The sequence below is a fragment of the Mobula birostris genome, chromosome 11 (assembly GCF_030028105.1).
Source record: "Mobula birostris isolate sMobBir1 chromosome 11, sMobBir1.hap1, whole genome shotgun sequence".
In the NCBI taxonomy this organism is placed as follows: Eukaryota; Metazoa; Chordata; class Chondrichthyes; order Myliobatiformes; family Myliobatidae; genus Mobula; species Mobula birostris.
Window position 1 is genome coordinate 51,505,266 of NC_092380.1, and position 25,467 is coordinate 51,530,732.

General features: G+C 42.5%; 1 protein-coding gene across 5 annotated transcripts in view; it reads left to right on the plus strand.

Moving 5' to 3' along the window:
- The window catches only part of dgkza (diacylglycerol kinase, zeta a), a 480,046-nt gene that overhangs the window by 320,701 nt on the left and 133,878 nt on the right, over positions 1-25,467 (plus strand). For all 5 annotated transcript variants that reach the window (XM_072272235.1, XM_072272236.1, XM_072272233.1 and 2 more), the window contains 3 exons: positions 12,423-12,463; positions 14,930-15,102; positions 23,516-23,629. In XM_072272235.1, the coding sequence (XP_072128336.1) occupies positions 12,423-12,463; positions 14,930-15,102; positions 23,516-23,629 (328 nt within the window). The remainder of the gene's footprint in view (positions 1-12,422; positions 12,464-14,929; positions 15,103-23,515; positions 23,630-25,467) is intronic.

Below are 25,467 nucleotides of genomic sequence, written 5' to 3' on the forward strand. Positions count from 1 at the left end.
AAGTTTGCGGATGATACAAACACGGATGGAAGGGCAGGTAGTGTTGAGAAAGCAGGGAGGCTGCAGAAGGACTTGGACAGATTAGGAGAATGGACAACAAAGTTGGAATCCAGTGTAGGGAAGAATATGCACTTTGGTAGTAGGAATAACGTCGTAAACTGATGTATAAATGGGAGTGAATTGAGAAATCGGAAGTGCAAAGGGACTTGGGAGTCTTCATGCAGGATTCCCTGAAGTTTAACTTGCAGTTTGAGTTGGTAGTAAGGAATTTTGTATTCATTTCTAGAATTAAAAGCAAGGATGTAATGCTGAGGCTTTATAAGGGGTGCCACAGTAGTGTAGAAGTTAGCATGGCACTATTACAGCTCAGGGCATTGAAGTTCAATTCCAGTATCCTCTGTAAGCAAGATTTTACCTTCCTTCCTGTGTGCGCATGGGATTCCTCCGGGTGCTCCAGTTTCATCTCACAGTCTAAAGATATATCAGTTAGTAAGTTAATTAGTCATTGTGAATTGTCCCGTGATTAGCCTAGGCAAAAATTAGCAGGTTGCTGGGCAGTGCAGATCAAAGGGCCAGATGGTCCTATTCTTCACTGTATCTGTAAATAAATAAGGCATTGGTCAGACTGCAGTCTAAGAAAGGATATGCTGGCATCGGAAAGGGTTCAGAGGAGGGTTCTGAGAATGATCCCGGGAGTGAAAGGGTTACTATATAAGAAGCGTTTGGCTCTAAGCCTGTACTTGCTGAGTTTAGAAGAATGAGGGGGATTTCATTGAAACCTATAAAATATTGAAAGGCCTAGATATATGGACATGAAGAGGATGTTTCCAATAATGTGGGTGTCTAGGACCAGCGGGCACAGCCTTAGAATAGAAGGACTTCCCTTTAGACTAGAAATGAGGAGGAATTTCTTCAGCCAGAGAGTGGTGAATCTGTGAGATTTGTTGTCAGACTGTTAAAAGGCCAAGTCAAATGCTGGAAATCCAAAGCAACATACACAAAATGCTGGAGGAGCTAAGCAGGTCACGCAGGATCTATGGAAATAAACGAACAGTTGACATTTCAGGCTGAGACCCTTCTGTAGGACTGGAAAGGAAGGGGGAAGGTGCCAGAATAAAATGACCATAAGATGTAGGAACAGAATTAGGCCATTTGGCCCATCAAGTCTGCTCCACCATTTTATCCAGTCTCCTGCCTTTTCCTCGTATCCCTTCATTCCCTGACCAATCAAGAATCTATCAACTTTTGCCTTAAATAAACATGCAGACTTGGCCTCCACAGCTGCTTGTGGCAATGAATTCCACAGATTCACCACTCTCAGGCTAAAGAAGTTCCTCCTCATCTCCATTCTAAAAGGAAGCCCTTCTATTCTGGGGCTGTGTCCTCTGGTCTTAGACTCTCCCACCATAGGAAACATCCTCTCCACATCCACTCTATCAAAGCCTTTCACCATTTGATAGGTTTCGATGAAGTCACACCTCATTTTTCTGAATTCCAGTGAATACAGGCCCAAAGCCATCAAACGCTCTTCATATGACAAGCCATTCAAACCTGGAATCATTTTCGTGAACCTCCTTTGAAACCACTTCAGTTTTTGCACATTGTTTCTAAAATAAGAGGCCCAAACCTGCTCACAATACTTCAAGTGAGGCCTCACCAGTACTTTATAAAGTCTCAACAATATATCCATGTTTTTATATTCTAATCCTCTTGAAATGAATGCTAGTATTGCATTTGCCTTCCTCACCACAGACTCATCTTACAAATTAACCTTTCTGGAACCCTGCACAAGGACTCCCAAGTCCTTTTGCACCTCAGTTTTTTTTTGTACATTCTCTACATTTCTCTTTCATTTCTTCTACCAATGTGCATGACCATACACTTCCAACACAGTATTTCATCTGCCACATCTTTTCCCATTCTCTTAATCTGTCCTTTTGTAGCCTCTGTACTTCCTCAAAACTACCTGCCCCTCCACCTATCTTCATATTGTCTGCAAATTTTGCAACAAAGCCATCAATTACATCATCAAATTATTAATATATAACGGAAAAAGAATCGGTCCCAACACAGACCCCTGTGGAACACCATTAATCACCGGCAGCCAACCAGAAGTCTTTCTCTTTATTCCCACTCTTTGACTCCTGCCAGTTAGCCACTGCTTTATCGATGCTAGAATCTTTACTGTAAAACCATGGGCTCGTGGCTTGTTAAACAGCGTCGTGCGGCATATTGCTAAAGGCCTTCTGAAAATCCAAATACACAACATCAACCGATTCTCCTTTGTCAATCCTGCTTGGTAATACTTCAAGGAATTCCAACAGATTTGTCAAGCAAGATTTTCCTTGAGGGAACTGCTGACTACAGCCTATTTTATCATGTGCCTCCATGTACCCCAAAACCAAACTCTTAACAATCAGCTCCAAGATCTTCCCAGCCACTGAGGTCAGACTAACTGGCCTATAATTTCTTTTTTCTCTGCCTCTCTCCCTTCTTGAAGCCTGGAGTGACACTTGCAGTTTTCCAGTCTTTTGGAACCATTCCGAAATCTAATGTTTCTTAAAAGATCGTTACTAATGCCTCCACAATCTCTTCAGTCAGCTCTTCCGAACCCTGTGATGTACACCCATCCTGGTCCAGGTGACTTATCAACCTTCAGTCCTTTCAGTTTCCCAAGAACCTTCTCCCTAGTAATGGTAACTTCACACACTTCATGACCCCTGACACCTGGAATTTTCACAATATTGCTAGTGTCTTCTGCAGTGAAGACTGATGCAAAATTCTTATTCAGTCCATCCACCATTTCCTTGTCCCCCAGTACTACCTTTCCAGCATTTTTTTCCAGTGGTCCGATATCCACTCTCACCTCTCTTTTACAGTTTACATATCTGAAGAAGCTTTTGGTATCCTCTTTTCACTTTGTCCACATTTTAAGTTGTAACTCATCCTGTGGACTGCAATTTTGCCCTATCAACACCCTCTCTTCACTACACATTGCCATTGTTTGTAAACCAGCTACCTCATCTTCAGCACGATTATCTGCTTTTCCTGCAGTACTACTTGTATTTAAGTATAGGCAGCTCAAGACGCTAGTCACACCATGCTGAACCTTTTGATTCCTAACTTTGCTTGAAAGGTACTGTATTGTTCTACGTTCAATGTCAGATGTGAACACTTGGGACAAAATCCACACCATGAAGTTGACATTTCGTTTAATATTTTGTCATTGTGATAAAGTACAGAGACAGGCCCTTTGGCCAGTCAAGTGTACACTGACCATCAAGCACTCATAAATATTAGCCTGCTCCTGTTCCACTATTCCTGTTCCAGCTGCATCCACAATCCCATCAACTCCCCCTACATTCTACCACTCGCCTACCAGTCTTTGTCTTTCGGATGTGAGAAACAAAAAAACGATGCATCTGCGAGAAACTGCAGTGACAGTGTGTGAACTCCACAAAGACAGCACTTGAAACCAGAATTGAACCTGGGTCACTGGACCTGTAAGGCTGCAATTCATTTAGTGGTGTGGTATTTCCTGTAGGGAAAAGATGAAGAATTAGGAGCAGGTATAATTTGTAACTGCTTGCAATGCCTTAATATCATGTTTGAACTGAAGGCCAAAACTTTCCTTTCTTATTCCATTGTAGCGTTAGTGACAAAAATTATCAATCACAGTCTTCCATAACTTGTGTACTCTTGGTTGGAAACTTTATAGAGAACATAACCTTACAAATTTCGAATGGATATGATTGTAATACCTGCAAAGCAAAGTCTACCTAGACATGTAACTTCTGACAATAAAAGAAATCTGATGATTTATGTCTCGAGTTTAATGGAGGAGGGGAAAGGATATGGTTTATTTGCTCCAACTTTAATCATTAACTGATTGACTATAAACCACAGAGATTTTATCATTTGCATCCTAAATGTACTTTAGATGGAGATGATGGTGAACTGTTGTAAAAAGCCCTGAGAAGTAAATCCATTACATTCTTATGACTCATTCCCTCATTCCTGCATTGTTTACTGTTGAAAGCCATTCAGCAGACTGCCCTGCCTTTGTTGAAAGAGAAGGTAACAAAGAAAGAAGAAAGGAAAGGAAGATAGATCCTCTATTGTAAATTACATAGCTCACAATATATCTCCCTGCTAACAACCAGTGTCATACTTTTGAACTGAAGAAATCAAACAGAATCAGCATTAAAAGTTTGTGCATGCACAGAGCAATAAAATAAGTAGCTACAAGCATCAGAATTAGCAACATTGATTAAGGGTAATTATTGGATGGGATTTACCAATAGATCAGCGCCTCTGATGCATTTCTTGATGGATAAAGGTATCTTGATAATGCCGTGCTCTCTTGTTCTGACAATGACATATTAACCCAAGTAATGCAGCCGGACTATTGGAGTGGGGGGGGGGGGGGGGTGGTGAAAGCTTATTTGAAAGGGTAAGTGTTATCACTGTGCTAGGGTTGGCACCTAAAGAAGGAAATTACCTTCTTGAGGAATGTGAAGTGCAACGTAAATTATATATTTGAAGGAAATAGAGTGCATTTCCAAAATTTCTCCAGCTCAACTGTTGTAATTGATTAATTGTGTAAAAGAGCTTTCTGTAGACTTACCGACAGCAGGAAAAGCTTTTTTTTTACTAACAGAGACACAGTCTTTTGAATAGCCAAAGGCCCCTCTTGTTTTAGAAAAGTTTTATTATACAGTACTGAGCCTAAGTCTTGGCACGTATATAGTTAGGGTGTCTAAGACTTTTGCACTGTACTGTAAATCTTACCCTTAAGATCCCTTTGTCCGCTCAATTGGTATCTGTGGAAAGGTGAACTGCATTAACATTTCAGGTTTAATGAAAGGTCTTCATCCTGAATATTAACTTTGTTTCTCTTTCTATAAACACAACAATATCTGCTGAGTATTTCCAGCATTTTCTGTTCTTACTTCACATTTCTAGCACCTGCAACTTCTGTGGCGTTCTTCCTTGAAGAAGCCTGCCACTTTTTCCTTGGCTCTTTTCTTGCCCTCTGGTTTTCACTCAGCCCTCCCCCTCTCCCTGCTCTTCCCCCTGGCCTTCCCCCTCCTCCCTCCCTTCTCCCTCTCTCTCTGAGCTGTGGTAATTATGATGCTTGAAAGATCATCAGATTCTGATTTTATGCCATTTATGGAGAGCCTTTTGCAACACCAACATATCCAATGCACCCTTTCAAGTGATTTTGAAGCAAGATCGTGGTGGTGCAACTGAGCCGCTGCCTTATAGGCTTTGAAACATAGATCAATCCTAGCCTCCAGTGCTGTGTGTGTAGATTGCACATGTTCTGTCTCTGAGCATTTGGGTTTCCTCTGAATGCTTCACTTTTCCTTCCACATCCTAACAATGTCAATTGACCAATCTGGTAGAATCTGGAGGATGATGATGGGTCACCCCTGGGTTTTGACCTCTTCTCACTGCTACTTGTTGGGTCCAGGAACAGCTACTTTTCTGCATCCGTCACGTTCTTGAATGAACCTGCACAACCCTCACCTTAGCAGCAATGGATCTCTTAGGGATACCTCTTGATACCTGTCTCTGATTGTGTCCTTTTTGTTTTGAATCAAGGACTTATTTTTGCAGAGTTCTTTTTCCTCTTGGCTCATTGTAAAATTTGCGAATAATTTATCTATAACTTTATATTCTGTATACTGTCTGTACTTGCGTGCCTGTGGTGATGCTGCTGTGTGTAAGTTTTTCATTGTCCCTGTACTTGTGTGCATTGACAATAAACTAAATTTGACCTGACTCGGACAGTGTGAGATTCACATGTGATTGTGTAGTATTAGTGTAAATGGTCAGCACAGACTTGATAAGTTAAGAGTAGATAAGGTATAAAAACCCAATGTCTGCAACTCATTTCTACACAACCCAAGCTGAAAGGCAAATGTTTACGAGCATTCATGATGACAGCAATTTTTTTAAAGAAGTCCATAGTTTTTATACTTGTCAAATATTCAAAATGTAAACTATCACTCTGGCAGAAAAAAATAGAATTCAAAATGTAAGACTTAAAGAAACAACATCTGAATTTTAGAGCAGTTATGATAGTTTGTTAGGATTGTGTTTTTGGGTCCTGCTGAAAGACTGTGTAAATTTAGAATTAATGCAGCCTATAATTATTTTTTCTTGACAAAAGCTTATTTATCCAAGAACAATGATCATTGTACAGTTCCCTTAAAAATGCAGAAATCCAGAGCAATGTTACCAATTTAGGAAGAATGAATGAAGCGATTTTTAAATAAGGGCAATGTGCTAGCCATTTGAAGCATTTTCTTTCTTTGCAACTGTTTTAAAGCTTTTGCCCTTGTTTTCCTTGGCTTGAGTTCTGAAAATATGTCCCTTCCTCTACTGTACACTGCTATTAAGTGAAAGTGATAGGTTTGCTTTACAATATAATCTTAAATTAGAAGTTGCAGTTCTCGCTTTTTAATTTTCAAATGCCATTTGACACATTATTATGCTTGGTCATTCATTTCAAATTTGCTTTGTTCTTCACATTCTCCTCTAAAAGAAATACTTCATATCCGCACATCTGGTATTTTGTCTTGGTCCCAAAGCAGAAAGTGTAGTTTGCCAAAGTAATCACGAGATGTATCTCGCAAAGTATTAAGATAAGCAATTAAGTATTCTGCTTGAATCACAATGGTGAGGGGTAGATAGTGGCCAAGACACCCAGGGGAGTGCCCCTGCTTTCCTTCAAAGAGATGAATGGGATCCTTTATGACCCTCTAGTAGGCAACGTGATTTCTGCTTAACTTCTCTTTTGATGGAATGCACCTCCAACACTGTGTGTTAGAAGATAATGTCCTCGGTCAGTCCTGTACCAAACCAAAACTGGCTGGTCGGGGTAGGAAATTTAAATGGGCTTTTTTTTACTGATGACACTAGGGAGGCATTTATTTATTCCACATACCTAATTATCCCGAGAGATAGTGTAGGCCACCTTTACCACTGCAGGGGAAAGGTACAGGACTTGAAGGTACTCTAATAATGCGGTTGTGTACAAAATTCCAGGAATTATATACAGCAGTGCTTTAAAACAAGATTATGTATTTCCAAGTCGTCATATCTGAGTTCTAATCTCCAGGTGGTGTTCCAGTGCATCTGTTGCCTCGCTCCTTGGAGAAGGTGTGTTTTTGAGAGGTACTGTCCTGGTAGCCTGGGTGAGAAATCACCGTGCCTTTCATAGATGGTATGCACTGCTGCTTGGGGGCACTGGATGATAATTGAGTTTTTCATATATTTTTGGGAACTGGTTCATTCTGATTTGAGCCACACAGGTGGTGGAAAAGCTTTGGAATGTCGGGGTATGAGTTGCATGCAGCAAGGTCCCAGGCAGTCTTCTGTTCTTGTAGTTAGAGCATTATGTAGCTTACTAGCTCTTCTTTCAGTTAGTCCTGATGAAGGGTCTCAGCCCAAAACGTTGACTGTACCTCTTCCCAGAGATGCTGCCTGGCCTGCTGCGTTCACCAGCAACTTTAATGTGTGTTGCTTGAATTTCCAGCATCTGCAGAATTCCTCGTGATTATGTTTCTGGTCCAGTTGAGATTCTGGTCAATGATGACTTCTCAGGATGTAGATGGCGGGTGATTCAGCAATGGTGCCATTGAACATCAGGGGTAGGAGGGATTTCATGACGCTGCGAATGAACCATGCTGTATTTCAGAAAGTTACAGCGGTCTGCAACTGTGTGTGTTTTATCAGAAGCAGTATTGCGCCCCACTAATTATCTTCACCCACTACACAGTTTCTTTACATTGTTTGCCAAGGTACTGGTTTCCACAGGCTTATTGTCATCACAAACCTCAGCTTGTTCAGTCTTTTAATTTACAGCATTGGCTATCAGCCCTGGCATCTTACATCAATAAAAGGTCTGGTTTAATAGACTAGAAAAGTCAGCCTGGAGTCCGAGAGAAGCCAGTGCTTTGGAAGGCACAAACAGCAGATTTATATTCCTTGATGATCTCTTAAGGCTGTTTTATTACCAGTTGTAACTCTCAAATAGTTCGCCCTGCTGCAGAGAAGAGCTATTACAACGTGATTAAATGTAGCAGAGCACAGTGATTTCTTTACAACAGCCTCAGCTTTGTATACAGTAACAGATACAGAAAGTGAATAATTGATCAATGAATTTGGCCAAGATTGGGTGCTTTGCAGACATTTATCTCATTTCAGACATTAAATTACAACCTTTTGTTTACTCAAACACGAGAAAATCTGCTGGAAATTCAAGCAACACACACAAACTGCTGGTGGAATGCAGCAGGCCAGGCAGCACCTATAGGAAAAGGTACAGTTGACGTTTTGGGCCGAGACCTTTGTCAGAACTAATTGAAAGAAGAGATAGTAAGAGATTTGAAAGTGGGAGGGGGAGAGGGAGATCCAAAATGATAGGAGAAGACAGGAGGGGGAGGGATGAAGCTAAGAGCTGGAAAGTTGATTGGCAAAAGGGATACAAGGCTGGAGAAGGTGGAGGATCATGGGATGGGAGGCCTAGGGAGAAAGAAAGTGGGAGGGGAGCCCAGTGGAAGATGGAGGGCAGGCAAGGAGTGATTGTGAGAGGGACAAAGAGAGAAAAAAAAAGGGGGTAATAGATAAATAATAAGGGATGGGGTAGGAAGAGGAGGAAGGGCATTAACGGAAGTTAGAGAAATCAATGTTCATGCCATCCCATGAGGCTACCCAGACAGAATATAAGGTGTTGTTCCTCCAACATGAGTATGGCTTCACCTTGACAGTAGAGGAGGCCATGGATAGACATATCAAAATGGGAATGGGATGTCGAATTAAAATGTGGGGCCACTGAGAGATCCTGCTTTCTCTGGCGGACAGAGCGTAGGTGTTCAGCGAAATGGTCTCCCAGCCTGTGTCAGGTCTCACCAATATATAGAAGGTCACACCAGGAGCACCGGACTCAGTATATCACACCAGCCGACTCATAGGTGAAGTGTCGCCTCACCTGGAAGGACTGTCTGGGGCCCCCCTGAATGGTGGTGAGAGAGGAAGTGTAAGGGCAGGTGTAGCACATGTTCTGCTTACAAGGACAAGTGCCGGGAGGGAGGTCGGTGGGAAGGGATGGTGGGGGGACAAAGGGACAAGGGATTCGTGTAGGGAGCGATCCCTGCGGAAAGCAGAAAGGGATGGGGGGGGGAGGGAAAGATGTGCTTGGTAGTGGGATCCCGTTGGAGGGATCGCTGCAGTACTCCACTGGTCACAGGCCTCCAATCAGAAGGGCTTCTATCTACCATCACTCTCTGACTCTCTGGCTTCTCCTCCGAAGTCAATATCTAATGCAATTTACTACCTCATCTTGAATGCCAAACGACTGAACCTTCTTGATCAACCTCCCATGTGGAAGCTTGTAAAGTCCTTGCTAAAATTCATGTAGACAACATCCTTTGCCTTGTCTTCATCAACTTCCCTGGTAACTTTGTCAAAAAACTCTGTGAGATTGGTTAGACACAACCAACCACGCTCAAAGCCACGTTGACTATCCCTAATGGGTCCCTGTCTATCCAAGTACTTATATATCCGGTTCCTTAGAGCACCTTCCAATAACTTACTCACTACTGATATCAGACTCACTGGCCTATAATTTCTCAGCTTATTCACAGAGCCTTTCTTAAACAATGGAACAACATTAGCTATCCACTAATTCTCCAGCAGCTTGCCTGTTGTTAAGGATGTTTTAAATTCTGTTCCTAGGGCCTCTGCAATTTCCCTGCTAGCCTCCCACAAGGTCCAAGGCACCATCTTTCAGGCCCCTGGCATTTATCCACTTTGTTGCCTCAAGACAGCAAACACATCTTGCTCTGTATTCTGTATAAAACAATGACCTCACTGCCTGACTCTGCAGACTGTGTGTCCATCTCCTGAGTAGATACAGATGCAAAATATCCATTTATGATCTCGCATTTAACGTGTTTGGGCTTTGGACACTGCTGAGGAACTCCTGCAGTGAGGTCTCAGCTCAGATGATTAACCTTCACCAATGATAACTATCTTGCTTTGAGTAAAGTGTGCTTCTGACGATTAGAGAGTTTCTCCTTGTTGCCAAAGTACCTTGACACCAAACCTAGCCAAATGCTGCTTTCAAGTCAAGGTGATTGCTCCTGCCTCACCTTTGGAATTCAGCTCCTTAGTCCACGTTTGGACTAAGGCAGTGAAGTTGCACAGTCCTGAGAAATGCAATTTATTCATAAGTACTTCTCAATAGCACTATTGCCAATACTTTCTGTTACTTTGTTGAAGCCAGGTAGGATTTGTTCAGCATTTTGTTCACAGAGCATACCTGGGTAGTTCCTCAGGTTGTTAGGTGGATGGCAGTGTTGTAACGGTGGTGGACAGAGGCAGGTTAGTTCTGGGGTGTAGGTCTTCAGAATTATAGCGGGCATATTTTCTGATCCTACACTCATTGCTGCACCTAGTGCTCTCATCTCTTTCTGACTCAGATGTGTAATGAATTAAATTGACTGAAGACTGCTTCTGTGATGGTGGAGACCCAAGAAGAAAGTCTAGATGAATCATCCACCCAGCACTTCTAGTTGATCATGGTTACAAAGGTTTTGACCTTGTCACCATCAATGACAGAATGTACTTGAAATTCCTTCTCCAGTTGGCTGTTTAAATATCTACTAGCATTCACAACAGGTCTTCTGGTCTTTGATCTGATCCATTGATTGTGTGCTCTGTCCATTCTTTTTTTAAACTGGTTTTGGCTGTTTATCATGCATGCCATCCTGTCTTGCATTTGTAGCCTCTCCAGGTCATGGGATTCTGATGGAGAAATCTAGTGTGTTCTTTGTAAGGTCCATTTCTGTGACCATGATTATGAGAGGTTATTGCTTGAATAATCTATGGAATATCTTTCCCAATTTAGAGAAACAATTGGAAGTTTACAATGATGTGACGGTTTTATGCTAATTTTAAAACAAGCACTGATTATTAACTGAATTTAAATTTCATAGTTGCTATGGTGGGATTTGAACTTGCATCTCTGAATTACTAACTTTTACTGCTGTGCCATCACCATACCCATAGGATATCTGTGCTGATAAATACCATTGACTGCTTTACTTCACTGCACATTTCCACCTTGTGTGTATTATATTGCACATGTACTATTTCAACTTCAGGGATGGCAGCAGTGTGGTCTTACATAACACAGATCATCCAAAATTATTTTACAAATGTAGTCAGACTGAAAAAGAGTTGATTGTTGTGATTTTTATTAAAATATTTGTTCGAAGATAAAATTGAATTTGCCCCTCCTGTATTCCCAACAGTTAGCTCTAATGAATGAAATCACAGGTGAGAATGAGACCGTAATCCTGCAGCATCGGTTTCCCAGCACATGCTACCTGTTGAGAAGAATATGAGGAATAGAAGCGGGAGTGGGCTTGTTAGCCCTCATGGTTATTCTGTCATCCAGAATCATCTTTTATCTCGATGTCAATTCCCAGCACTAACACTAAAAATCTAAGACAATGGAAGATTATTGAATATATATTTCTTGTTCATTTGCACACTTTGTGCATTATATATGCATGTACACCACACACACACACACCTACTTTGTATCTAAAGTGGATTTTATGTCTGAGGCAGAAAATTGGAGATGTATTAATGCTGTTCTGAGAAATTTAACAAACATCTAATGACCTTGTACTAAGTTCACAAAATTTTATTTATTTTAAACTTTGTCACCCAATATTTTGTTGCTTTGTATCTGCATAATTGAGACATTGTGGCCAGGAACATCACGTTCCCCAGTATGGATATTTGATATCATTGTTAGGCATATGGAGTTCATTGTGTATAGGAATCCATCACAGCAGGCAGACCTACATAATAGTTATTTGAACTATCATTTGATATCAACTGTACATCTTCAGTGGTTGTCCAGTAGATATTCATAAATGAGTAGCATGAAGTTTACATATGCCTGTCTAGTATGCAACTTGTACTGACTGTTTAAAAGGTTCTTTGAACTAATTTCACTCCTCCTTTTCTTTATTATAGTTTTCTGCAAATGATTGATTTTAAAGTATTTATCTAATTCCATTGTTGAATCTGCTTTCACCATCCTTTCAAGCAGTGCATCCAGGTCATCATTCCTGATTCAGCAGGGGGTGATGAATTGAGTGTTCAGTGATTCTGGCCATAATCATTGAAAATAGCATTTCAAAAATGTCACTTGCCAATTAGCGAAGCCGCGTGGCAACTTCTGGCCATGAAAGATTCCAAAAGTATTTGATTAGATAAAAGATGCTCTTCAGAAAAGAATACCAAATTCCTTTTTATTGACATGAATGCAACATACTACAGGAATTGTCTGATAGAAGCCTAACCCTTTATTTGACTTTGTTTTTTTTTCTCAGCCACTACTGCCGACCGGTTTTACAGAATAGATCGAGCGCAGGTAAGAATGGATGCGAAATGATGACTAATACATTTATTTATTTATTGGGATACACTACGGAACTGGCCCTTCCAGTTCTTCAAGCTGCACCACCCAACAATTTCCGATTTAATCTCAGCCTAATCATAGAACAATTTACAATGACCAATTAGCCTACCGACTGGTATGTCTTTGGACTGTGGGAAGAAACCAGAGCATCTGAAGGAAACCCAGTCATGGGGAGAATGTACAAATTCCTTTCAGGCAGCAGCGAGGATTGAACCCAGGTCGCTGGTACTATAAAGTGTTGTGCTAACCACCAGCTACTGTGCTGCCCCAAGCTGGCTTTCCTCCGATGATTTAATGGCTAACCCATTTGCGGAGTCTGATTAATTTCCTCACTAGTTAGCTAAGAGTTAGTTACACAGAATACCATTGGCCAGTAGATGTTTTCTCCCCAGTTAATTCCTAGACTCCTCATCTTTTGGTTAATGTACCAGACTATAGCTTTTTGGTATAAAGTACAAACACACTTAAATCGAGAAAAGAATGAAATGAGGTCTTTGACCAGGATCATTTTCCAATGCTCTACAAATGCTCCCTTTCTAAGGATTTTGAGTATTTGCTGTTTTTATTTTGAACATTATTACCCACTGAATAAATACAAGATAAAAGCAAAAAAATAACAATCAAGATGCAGATGCTGGAAATCTGAAATTTAAAAAATACTCAGCAGATCAGACAATATCTGTGGAGAGAGGAAAATGTGAGTTAATCTTTTGGGCCTGAAAAAGGTTCAAGAACTTGAAACTTTTCTTTATATCTCCTTAGATGTTGCTGTACCTGTTGAGTATGACTAGCATTTTCTGTTGTGATAAAGAAGTGCCTACATCAGCAGAGTCCCTATTTTTGGGATCAAATTAATTTCTCTTGCTTCCTTGCAGTGGTCTAGTTATATAGGTCAGAGTGAAAAAGGTACCCATACCACAAGGAGAGAATAGTGTTATATCACAACAACTGGAAATATTCTTATGCAGAATTTCCAGAATTACATGACTGGAACACTGGGGGAAGGTCTGGTTTCCTCAGAAGAGAGGGGAGATGAGGCACAGTGGGTGGTCATCTAGTGTCAAGCTAAGGAAACCTTGGAGTCCTAGAGCCATAAAAATGTTATTCACCACCTGAAAAGTAAATGAGATTTTTGACAGGAAAGGAATACTGATACAAAGGAAAGAGGTTAAATGTATAAAGAAGGTGCAGAAGAGATTTTTGACAGTGATTCCTTTCTATGTCCCATCATTCTGAGAATGTATGGAACTGCTAGCATCTGCAGGGACTAAGAACAGAGCTGAGTTTATCTACACTGGTGATCAGGGTCCCCCGTAGTTCTGTGACAATTTTCCTCACTACTGAGGCAGAAGCATGTGACCTCCAGTTTCCAGAAATTTGAACAAAACTTCTAGTCTGGTCTTTCAGTACAGTATGAAAAGACAGCTACATTTATATTATTTCTTGAATGTAGAAGGTGCCAGGGCACCATTCTTGTTAGCATAGCTGGTAGAGCCATTGCTTCACATCTCCGGTGACCTAGGTTTTGTCCTGTGTGGCATGGAATTTGCAGTTCTCTCTGTGACCATATGTCTTCCCCTGAGTATTGCTAACCCCAAAAACGTGCAGCTTCGTAGGTTAATTGGCCACTGTAAATTGCTCCCCTCGGCTTCACTCTCACCTGTATAGATCAGTGGCAGAAATGTAGAATCTAGATAGAGACATGGGAATTTGGCAAGAACAAAATGAGACAGAAAATCTGCAGATGCTGGAAATCCAAAGCAGCACACACAAAGATGCTGGAGGAACCCTGTAGGTCAGGCAACATCTTTGGAAGTGAATAAATAGTCAATATTTCAGGCTGAGACCCTTCTTCAGGACTAGAAAGGAATGGGGAAGATACCAGAATAAAAAGTTGGGGGAAGGGGGGAGTTGGCTAGCTGGAAGGTGATAGAAGACAGGTGGGTGGGAAATGTTAAGGGCAGGAAAAGAAGGAATTTGATAGGAGAGGAGAGTAGACTATAGGAGAAAGGGAAGGAGGAGGGGACCCAGGGGGAAGTAATAAAATGAGTCAAGATAGGGTTAGTGTAACTCTGGACTTGATAATTGATATGGACACTGTTGGTTGAAAGTCTTGTTTATATGCTGTATGATTCTGAGAACAGGGAATGTTTTCCCTATGTATGAGGTCTACATTAACCTCTCAGTTACTTCTAGTCTAAAATATTAAGTACCATTGCTGCCTGTGGACTTCATTATTAGGTTTCTTCTATTGTAACAGAGGCGAAACTGCAGAAGTACCATTGGCTGTAAAGCACGTGGACCCTTTGCAATCCCTGCATTTTATAAAAGAGTTATGTAAATGAGAAGCTTAATTTTATTTGATTTATATGCATAGTTGTGACCTTGAATGACTAGTTTTCCTGCATGCTCTTTCAGGAGCACTTGCACTATGTGACTGACATTTCCCAAGATGAACTCTTCATCCTGGACCCAGAGCTTGTAATCACAGAAACGGTGGGAACGTCGCCAGGAATGCCTGATTTAGTTGGATCATCTGACTCCTTTGCTTTTCCATCTTCCTCCTCACCGCCATTGTCACCTGTCCCCAGGTAAAAGAGCTGCAGATATGCATAGCTTCCTTGCATATCCAATTAACTAATATTTATTCTTGGAGTTATGACTGCTTAGATGGACATTGTGAATAGCTTTGGTTTGGAGATTCTGTGCATGGCAGAGAGCATAGTGGAAAGAGTTCAAATGACTTTGCACAATGTTCCAAACAGCACTATGCTAATTGGATTCTAGTATTAGATGCTTGGAATTCCTTGTCTTTCCAACTTCACTGGATTCCTTCCTTGAATGTTTGCAGACCGAGTTACAACACTTAAGTTGACAGGCTACATACTTGACACCATGAATGTAGCCTTGGATTTTGTTTGGGAGTGGATGTTATCTCATGAGTTGCAGCAAGGACTGTGGCCAGTGTCCATTTTCTTTGCTTGTGTTGAAGGTTGCCCTTGACATCAGTTACTTGGAAAATAACTTGCTATGTTGCTGGTAAAATGACAAAGGGAAGATGCAACTGTGTCAACTGTGAGGTCGGTATCAGGAATGATATGATCTCTATCTAGCCAGTCAGCCTGTCACAGGTTGTGGTGAGCCACCATTGGTACACTAGAATAAGTTTTTGTCTTTGCAATACAAATAAGGCCCTGTGTAAATTATCTTGTAGACATTGTGGATTCCACAACTCCTGACTCTGCCTCAAATTTTTGGCCTGGCCTATTAGTAGCACCCCACGCACTCCCTCATTCATTAATGTTCCATTTGCCGTGAAGGGGTTGGTGTGCGCACGTCCCCTTGAGGAGTTAGTGGCCATCAGACAGCAAAGTAAAATGATAGGCATGGTGGACTACCTTTTGAGGTCTCAGGGAAGTTAACCTGCCCTGTTGCTGAGAGGCAATCAGCAGCAGGCTGGTGGAATGTGCTCCCAGGAAGGGATCGGGCTGAGTATTGGTGATGGCGGTTGTGTGGTTAACACGGGGGCATGGGAACAAGAGCACCAGAGCAGATAGTGCAGTGATTGTGGAGAAAGATATTGTTAAGCCTTACATATAGTCAGGAATTGAAAGACTGAGCGTGGTGGAACTAATAATCTGAGTTCTATCTATTTCCATGCAAGGAGTTTTGTAGAAAAGGAGAATGAGCACAGGGCATGAATCAACATGTGGAATTATAACACTGTAGCCATTTACATCCACTATGATGAAGTCCTTTGAGAGGTTAGTGATGAAACATATCAAATCCTGCCTGAGAAACGACTTGGATCCATTCCAATTTGCCTACTGGCACAACAGATCTGTAGCAGATGCTACTTCATTGGCTATTCACTCAACCCTGGAGCATCTGGATGCACTTCACTCTGCATTCAACGATATCATCCCTTCAAAACTAATCAGTAAGCTTCAAGACCTTGGCCTCAACACCACCTTGTGCAATTGGATCCTCAGTTTCCTCACTTGCAGGCCCCAGTCAGTTTGGATTAGTGAAAACATCTCCTCCATGATTTCCATCTCCCAGGAGCACCAGAATGATATGTGCTTAGTCCCCTGCTCTACTCATTTTACACTTATAACTGTGAGGCTAAGCACAGCTCCAACACCATATCCAAGTTTGCTGACAGCACGTTGTAGGTCAAATCAAAAGTGGTGATGATTTATCGTATAGGAGGGAATATTAAAAATCTCACTGAGTGGTGCTATAACAACAACCTCTCACTAAATGTCAGCAAGACCAAGGAATTGATTATTGACTTCAGGAGGAGGAACCCAGAGGTCCATGAGCCAGTCCTCATTGGTGGATCAGAGGTGGAGAGGGTCAGCAACTTTAAATTCCTCAGCGTTATCATTTCAGAGGATCTGTTCTGGATCCAGCATGTAAATGCCATTACTAAGAGAGCACAGAAGCACTTCTACTTCCTTAGAAGTTTGTAAAGATTCGGCATGATGTATAAAACTTTGACAAACTTCTACAGATGTGTGGTGAAGAGTATATTAACCGGTTGCCCTTGAACAGAAAAATCCTACAAAAAGTAGTGGATATGCTGCAGTCCATCAGTCCTTTTCCCCATTCACCCCCCCCCCCCCCAACCCCTGAGCTCAGCCACACGGAACACTGTCGCAGGAAAGGAGCATACATTGCAAAGGACCCCCACCATCCAGGCCCTGCTCTCTTCTTGCTACTGCCATCAAGAAGAAAGTGAAGGAGCCTCAGGACCCACACCACCAGTTTCAGGAACAGTTATTACCCCTTAATCAGGAGGACCTCAAAGCTCTCTGCTTGACAGAAGAACTAGCCAATCCCCCTCCACCACCACCCTCCTCCATCTGGCAGAACTGGTCCTTGTCCATAACAATTTTTCCTTCAGCTGCTCCTGCTTTCTTCAAGCCCGAGTTGTAACCATGGGCACTCGCATAGGTCCAAGCTATGCCTGCCTCTTCATCAGCTATGTAGAAGTCTATGTTTAAAGCCTTCCCGGTTACACTGCACAACTTTTTCTCTGCTACATTGACAACTGCATTGGTGCTGCTTCATGCATCCATGCTGAGCTCGTCAATTTTGTGAATTTTGTGTCTAACTTCCACCTTGCCCTTAAATTCACTTGGACTGTCTCTTGACACCTTTCTCCCCTTTCTTGATCTCCCTGTCTTCATCTCTAGAGATAAACTGTGAAGTGACATCTTTTATAAGCCTGCTGATTCCCATGGTTATCTGGACTATACCACTTGCCACCCTATCTCATGTAAAAATGCTTCTCCCCTTTCTCAGTTTTTACCGCCTGTGCCGCAGCTGTTCTGAGAATGCCGCTTTCCATTCCAGGACATCAGAGCTGTCCTCTTCTTTAAAGAAAGGGGTTTCCCTCCATCTACTATTGATGCTGTTCTCCCCCGCATTTCCTCCATTTCTTGTACATCTTCACTCACTTGTCTTCCTGCCATCTAAATAGTAATAGAGTCTCACTTGTCCTTACCTATCGCCCCACGAGCCTCCACATCCAACACGTTCTCCTGCCATCTCCAAATGGACCACTGCACATACCTTTTTTTTATCACCCCACCAACCCCCTCCCGGCCTGTTTTCTGCAGAGATTGCTCCCTCTGCGATTTCCTTGTCCATCTGTCCCTCCCCACTAATCTCCCTCCAGGCACTTATCCCTGCAAGCGGTCTAAGTGCTACACCTGCCCATACCACCATTCAAAGCCCCAAGCAGTCCTTCCAGGTGAGGCAACATTTCACCTGCAAAGCTGCTGGAGTCGTTTATTGTGTCTAGTGCTCCTGATGCAGCCTCCTCTGCGTTGGTGAGACCCATCATAAACTGGGGGACAGCTTCGATGAGCACCTCTGCACCACCGTCCACAAGCAAGACTTCCCAGAGGCCACACATTTTAATTCTGATTCCCATTCCCATTCCGCAGTGTCGATCCATGGCCTCTTCTTGTGCCAAGAGGAGGTCACCCTCAGGGTGGAGGAGTAACACCTTATATTCCGTCTGGGTAGCCTCTAACCTGATGGTATGAATATCAATTTCTCCTTTGAGTGAATATTCCCCACTCTGACCTTTTACTTCTTCTCACCTACGTCCCCTTCTAGACCACCCAATGGTCTGCAGGATTTAGAGGAATCAATATATAGAGAGATCGCAGACTGTTGCAAGAAACACAAGGTTGTGATAGTAGGTGATATTATTTTTCTACATATTAACTGGGACTCCCATACTCCCAGAGGGCTGGATGGTATGCAATTTGTCAAATGTATTCAGGAAAGTTTCCTTAATCAGTACATCGAAGTCCTAACTAGAGACACTAGACCTCCTATTAGGGAATAAAATAGGGAGTTCGGAAAGGGGAACACTTCGCATCTAGAGATTATGGTGCCTTTAGTTTAAAGATAGTTATTGAGAATTGTAGGTTTTGTCCTTGGGTTGGGATTCTAAATTGGAAAAAGGCCAACTTTGATGGTATCAGAAAGGATCTTGCAAGTGTGGATTGGGGAGGATTGTTTTCTGGCAAAGATGTACCCGGTAAGTGGGAGGCCTTCAAAAGTTAAATTTTAAGAGTACAGATATGTATGTTCCTGTCAAAATAAAAGGCAAGGATAACAGATTTAGGGAACTTTAGTTTTCGAGAGGTATTGAGGCCCTGGTTAATAAAAAAAAAATGAAGATGCATAGCAGATATAGACAGGAAGGAGCAAGTGAGGTACTTGTGAAGTATAGAAATGTAAGACAACACTTAAAAAGGAAATCAGAAGAGCTAAAAGAAGGCATGGGGTTGCTCTAGCAGACAAGGTGAAGGAGAATTCCAAGAGCAAAAAGATAGTAAGGGTCAAAATTGGTCCCCTACAAGATCATCTATGCATGGAGCTGGAAGACATTTGTAAGATCTTAAATGGATATTCTGCATCTGTATGTACTCGGGCACAAAGTCAATAGAAGTGAGGCAAAGCAGCGGTGAGATCATTGACCCTATACAGAGGAGGAGGTGTTTGCTGTCTTGAGGAATATTAGGGTGCACAAATCTGCAGGGCCTGACAAGGTGTTCCCTTGGACCCTGTAGGAGACAAGTGCTGAAATTGCAGGGGCCCTAGCAGAGATACTTAAAATGTCTTTGGCCACGGGTGAGGTGCCAAAGGATTGGAGGATAGCTAATATCATTTTGTTGTTTAAGAAAGGCTCAAAGAATAAGCCAGGAAATTATAGGCCAGTGATCCTGACATCAGTAGTGGGTAAGTTATTGGAAGATATTCTAAGGGACTGGATATTTAAGTATTTGGATAGAGAGGGAATGACTAGAGATAGTCAACATGGATTTGTGCATGGTAGATTGTGTCTAACCAATCTTATAGTGTTTTTCAATGAGGATACCAGGAAGTTGATGAAGGCAAGGCAGTGGATGGACTTTAGAAAGACCTTTGACAAGATCCTTCATGAGAGGTTGGTCAAGAAGTTTCAGTTACTTGACATTCAATATCAGGTATTAAATTGTTCGAGACATTGGCTTCAGGTTAGACGCCAGAGTGGTAGTAGATGGTTGCCACTTTAACTGGAGGCCTGTGACAAGTGGTGTGCTGCAGGGACTGGCACTGGGTCCATTGTTGTTTGTCATCTGTATCAATGATCTGGATGGTAAGGTGGCAAACTGGATCAGCAAATCTGTGAATGACAACAAGATTGGGGGTGTTGTGGACAGTGAGGAAGACGATCAAAGCTTGTGGTGGGATTTGGACCAGCTAGTAGAAAGGACTGAAAAATGGTAGATGGAATTTAATGCAGACAAGTATGAGGTGTTCCACTTCAGGAGGACCGGCCAGGGTAGGTCTTAAATAGTGAGCAGCAGGGCACTGAGGATTACGTAGAACAGAGGGACCTGGGAATACAGATCCACAATTCCTCAGAATATCGTCACAGGTTATTAGAGTCGTAAAGAAAGCTTTTGGCACATTGGCCATACTTCACACTTGTCTGCATGTAATTCCATTTGCCATTCTTCAGCCCAATTTTTCAGCTGGCCCAGATCCCACTGCAAGCTTGGATAGCCTTCCTTGTTGTCCACCGCACCCCCAGTTTCTAACTTCTGCTCCATCAAAAGAAGCTGAACAGTTTGGGTTTGTATTCCATGGACTTCAGAAGGATGAAGGAAGGGTGAACTTATTCATACCTAGAAGATCCTAAGGTTGCTTGACAGAATAGATGTTGAGATGTTAAGTTCTGTGTCAGAATAAAGATAATAGGACAATGCAGTTCTCAGCAAAATGTCAGGAGTTGTATTATTCTACAATATGCAGAAATCCTCTTCAAGCTCAGCCAGCTTTCAACTGCACAGAAAGCTTTTGGAATTTGTTATCCCCAAGGGTGACTGAAGTGTTCCATGTGGGCATCTGTGACAGCATGACACCAGCTCTCAGGCTTGTTCTCAAATCTCCAATGTATCCCATGAATGGATGAAAGAATCCCACTTTAATGCTTCCTATGGCTGCAGGACAACAGTAGTGTGCAAGAATTCAAGTTAGTGTGCCAGACAGGTGTTGCGGGCGGCAGGCAATGTTTGGATGTTAAGGTCGTAGGACACAGTTGATTTCTGGGGATGGATTGGTCGCTGTTGACGGATTAGTTGTTGTAGCTTGGAGACTCAAAGATGGAGGTTGATTACTGATTTCCATGGTAAATGCCCCACTCCAGCACTGTGCTAAGAAGGCCAACCTGTTCCGGGAGCAGCCATGCTCATGCATTCCTGAGATAATATGACCCAGGTACTACAAAAATGCTCCAGAATTAGGGTTTTATGGGGAATATTCTATCCCAAGCACAACCAATGAGAAAATCATTTTGGGGTGTAAGAGGGTCTCACACCCAGAAATGCAGGGTTGAATTTTTGGAGTAGTGAAAAACCACCCAGAAAAATTTATTGCATCTTACATCAGGGGAAAATTAATCAGTTTTCAATTGTGTAACACTGAAAAAAGTGTTTTTCCAAGCAGTGGTCAGCACACATGGTGTGTCCCCTGTAACTGCATAGAGTTCCTCAAAAGGGACATTACACACTGTGCCTTATTCAGGATCAATTTTCTCTTTGGATTTGTCCGTTGATATTTTCTTCCAAGATGCAGGCCTGGTTATGTAATTTGCAAGCTTTGATACTGGGTCTTGGTATCTAAAACAGTTTCTGGTTTGGGAATGGAGTTGGCAGCTAATTTTTTCTCTTTTCTCAGTTGAATAGGCTGTGGGGCAAGGGCAGGAAGCACTCAGACATAACAGAGAGTACAGGCTCAAGGAGCCATGTTGCCACTGTTTTATATACGGTCAGAAGGTCACAGTCCTTTCCGCATTTCACTGATCACTGTCCACATCAATCCAGTGAAGCGACTGATGGAAAGCTTGGAAAATGCAAAATTGCCGGTGCCCAGTGTAAAATAAAATTCTGGCACACTCCCCCATTTCCCATCTTACATTTGATTCTATGTCCTACTGTACAGCTTTGCAGCTTCCGACTAAAATGTCTTCATTTTTTCTTCAGTGTTCTCTAAGTTCTCTTTTCCTCTTGTCCTTTCCTTCCAATCCGTCCTCCTCAGTCCTACCAGCCCTCACTCTGACAGTGAAGCCCTTACCAGACGCTACAAGAAGTCTCTCTTCTCCTCACACTCTGGCTTTCCCTTTCCTGTGAAGAAGAGGTACTGTCAATCTTTGTGTGTGTGCTTCTCTGTTTCCTTTCCACTCACTACTGCGCGGTCTTTATCCATGGTCCCATGTTACCAAGGATCAGCCATCGTGTTGGTGATACTCATATTTATCAACAACGTTAAGTGCAGACGTTTTCTATCAAAGTTTGTGGACCCTCGTGGCAAGGCTAGCATTCATTGCCCATTTCTAATTCCCCTTCAGAAAGTTGTGGAATGGAGAATTGTTCATTAGTTGCAGTCCTAATGGTAAAGTTTCCCCACAATACTGCTAAGCAGATACTAGAGTTTTGGCACACCGTCAGTGAAAGCATATGGTCAGATTGGTAAGGTGTATGACTCTGAAGAAACTTAGAAGTAATTGCATTCCCATGCACTTGCCATCATTGTCTTATTGTTGGAAACTAAATAGGCAATGCCTAGGCCCTAATATTAGTGTGGATGGGAAGAAATGCCGTCATGGACATGTTTTGCCAAAGGGTTTGTTGTACAACTCCATGGCTATATCTCTGCATTACACCCTGATGTCTTCCCTAATCACCTCATTCTGAATCTAGGTCCTTTCAGATCAATGCAATCCTGTGGACATAGGCAGATTCCAGATCTGTAGTTCAATTGGTTTGTATTAGGAAATGGCCTCAAAGGAGATGTCAGCAGGGGATTTGACCACATTGAACATCAGAGCCATTTATGATGAGCTGGCAGTCAGAACTGTAGTGTCCTGGCAAGCTACCTCACTTTTTAGTGAGAGTTTCTCCAAGGTTTATGGAAACAATGAGAGCAGAGAGCTGGCAGAAGTCAAAGAACACACTGGCCTGCAGCGAGGTTGATAACCCGCTATCTGACCTTCCTTTATTTGTGGAGCAATCCTCGCTGCAGTATTGGACAGCGAGAGAGGTAAACATCCTCTCTGCAAACAGGTGGACGCTTCTGACAGTTGTTCTCTCACAGAGAGGGATTAGGTTCATTTCTGATAGCAGAGCATTTAGTGAATGAGGAAAGGACTGCCAAGGGAACTTCTGAAAACACTTCTCAAACACTAGCAGTTTGGAAGTAAACAAAAGCTGTGGGTAGCCCGGGGTCACCCAGTGGTCACAGAACTCAGAATCAAACAGATTCATGATAGAGCACATCTCTGTTCTAAATTTCTCTCTCCTTTTCCTTCGTTTTATTCTGTTGTTCTCCATTTCTCTTTCTCTCTTTTCCCCTCCTCCTCTCCCTCATTCTCTCTCGCTCTATTTTGATCACAACTGATTTATTTCTCCTCCCCCTCCCCTCTTTCCATTACAGGATCTTGGATTTGCAGAAAGCTTCCCAGAGGAAGCGTATTTCTAGCGACAGCTCGGTTGCTGAGGTGCTCGCCCACAGTGAATCACTCAGAGTCTCAAAGCCTCTGCTCAGCAGGTGAGGAAAAGCTTCAAAGGAAATGGACACAAAACCTAAACAAAACATTAGTGCCTGAAAGGAGGAGGAAACCGCAGGGAGAGTGCGCGGAACTGAGCTCGATAAAAACACTCCACAATGCACTGTTTCAAAGTGAGGCGGAAAGTGACCGGACTCTCTGTTCTTTAGGAGCTACATGGTTCCCATCTATCTGCACAACCGTCCTGCTTTAAGGGGCCCTTAGTCGTCTTTTCTTAACCCCCTAGTCCTCGAAAACAAGTAGGTCCACTGTTTCAATTGGTTTGGGGCCATTGTTCAAATTTAAATAGAAGTGACCTGCATAGAATGTTAATGGTGGAAAAATGTCAGATTCGAGGGTTTGTCACATTCTCCTGTAACTGAATCCAATTCTAGGAGAGTGAGATAGAGTTGGGGTAATTTGGCTTCCTTCCCTTCCCCCTCTTCATCCCTCAGAACCTGACTGTTTATTGATGCCAGTGCCACATTAAACAAAAACAAAGTACACTGCATTTTCCCTCTGACTGGCTTCTGTGAAGTCTGTCCAGCATGGCTTATTGTGATTACAGTTCACTTTTGTGAATTATAAACATGAATTTTCAGATTTGCCAGTTTACTGATCACTGATCATCATAAGCACTGCTGCATGAAATCCAGATCAGACAATACCTCAATTTTAAAAATAATAAATTTTGTTCTGAAGTTTGTTCATCTTAGTAAATTCAACTCTGCAATTATCCAAGATCCACAGTGTCCTGAATCATGCTTGCTGGTCATACTTCAGCCTTCACCTCTTGAACTCCTTCCCAGAATCTACCAAAATCTCCTCCTAAAGGTGATTAAATCCATTGGTTCAATCAGACAAAACTGTGCAGCATTATCCTCACACTTGGTTGAAAAATCCAAACCCACTGTACAAAGACCTCAATGATAAGGTGATGGGTGGGATTGTGTTCTGATATGGGCTGCTGTTCCTTTGAGAGCTTCAGACATCGACTGCTTGATCTCTTCAACCTCCATGTCTACACACCGTAAGGCAGAATTTGGAAACACCGGTGATCAGATGGCAGCAGCCCATCGGAACTTCCACTTTGCTGCTAGATTCTTCTTTGTGTTGGTACCCTTGGCCTCTCAACTTTGGTAGCAGCTCCATTCAGTGAGTAGGGTCCCTGACCTTCACTTGAAAGGTAAGTTCATGTTAAGTACTTTGCTCACTTATTTCAGCTGTCAAAGTCCCTTGAGGAGGTACAAGGGGCTGTGCCACCTGAGACCCGGTTACCACTCGAAGATTTCTTAGCCTTGTGGAAGGGCTGCAGAACGATGGCCTTTAGGACAATAGATCCCACGGGACTGCAAATCCTAGATGCGAGAAATACTGCAGATACTGGAGATCTAAAACAACACACACGAAATGCTGGAAGAACTCAGGAGGTCAGGCACCATCCATGGAAATGAACAGACAGTCGACGTTTCAGGCCAGGACCCTTCAGGGCTGGAAAGAAAGGGCAAAACTGCCAGGATTAAAAGATGCGTGGAGGGGGATGGAGGAGAGTTAGAAGGTGATAGGTGAAGCCAAGTGGGTAGGAAAGGTAATGGGCTGGAGAAGAAGGAATGTAATAGGAGATGAGGGTGGACTATAGGAGAAAGGGAAGGAGGAGGGGGCCCAGGGAAAACAATAGACAGATGGGAAGAGGTAAAAGTTAGAGTGGGAAATAGAGGAATTCTCATTCTGATGTGTTGGTCCATGGCCTCCTTTTGTGCCAAGATGGAACTACCCTCAGGGTGGAGAAGCAATGCCTTGTATCCCATCTGGATAGCCTCCACCTGATGGCATGAATATC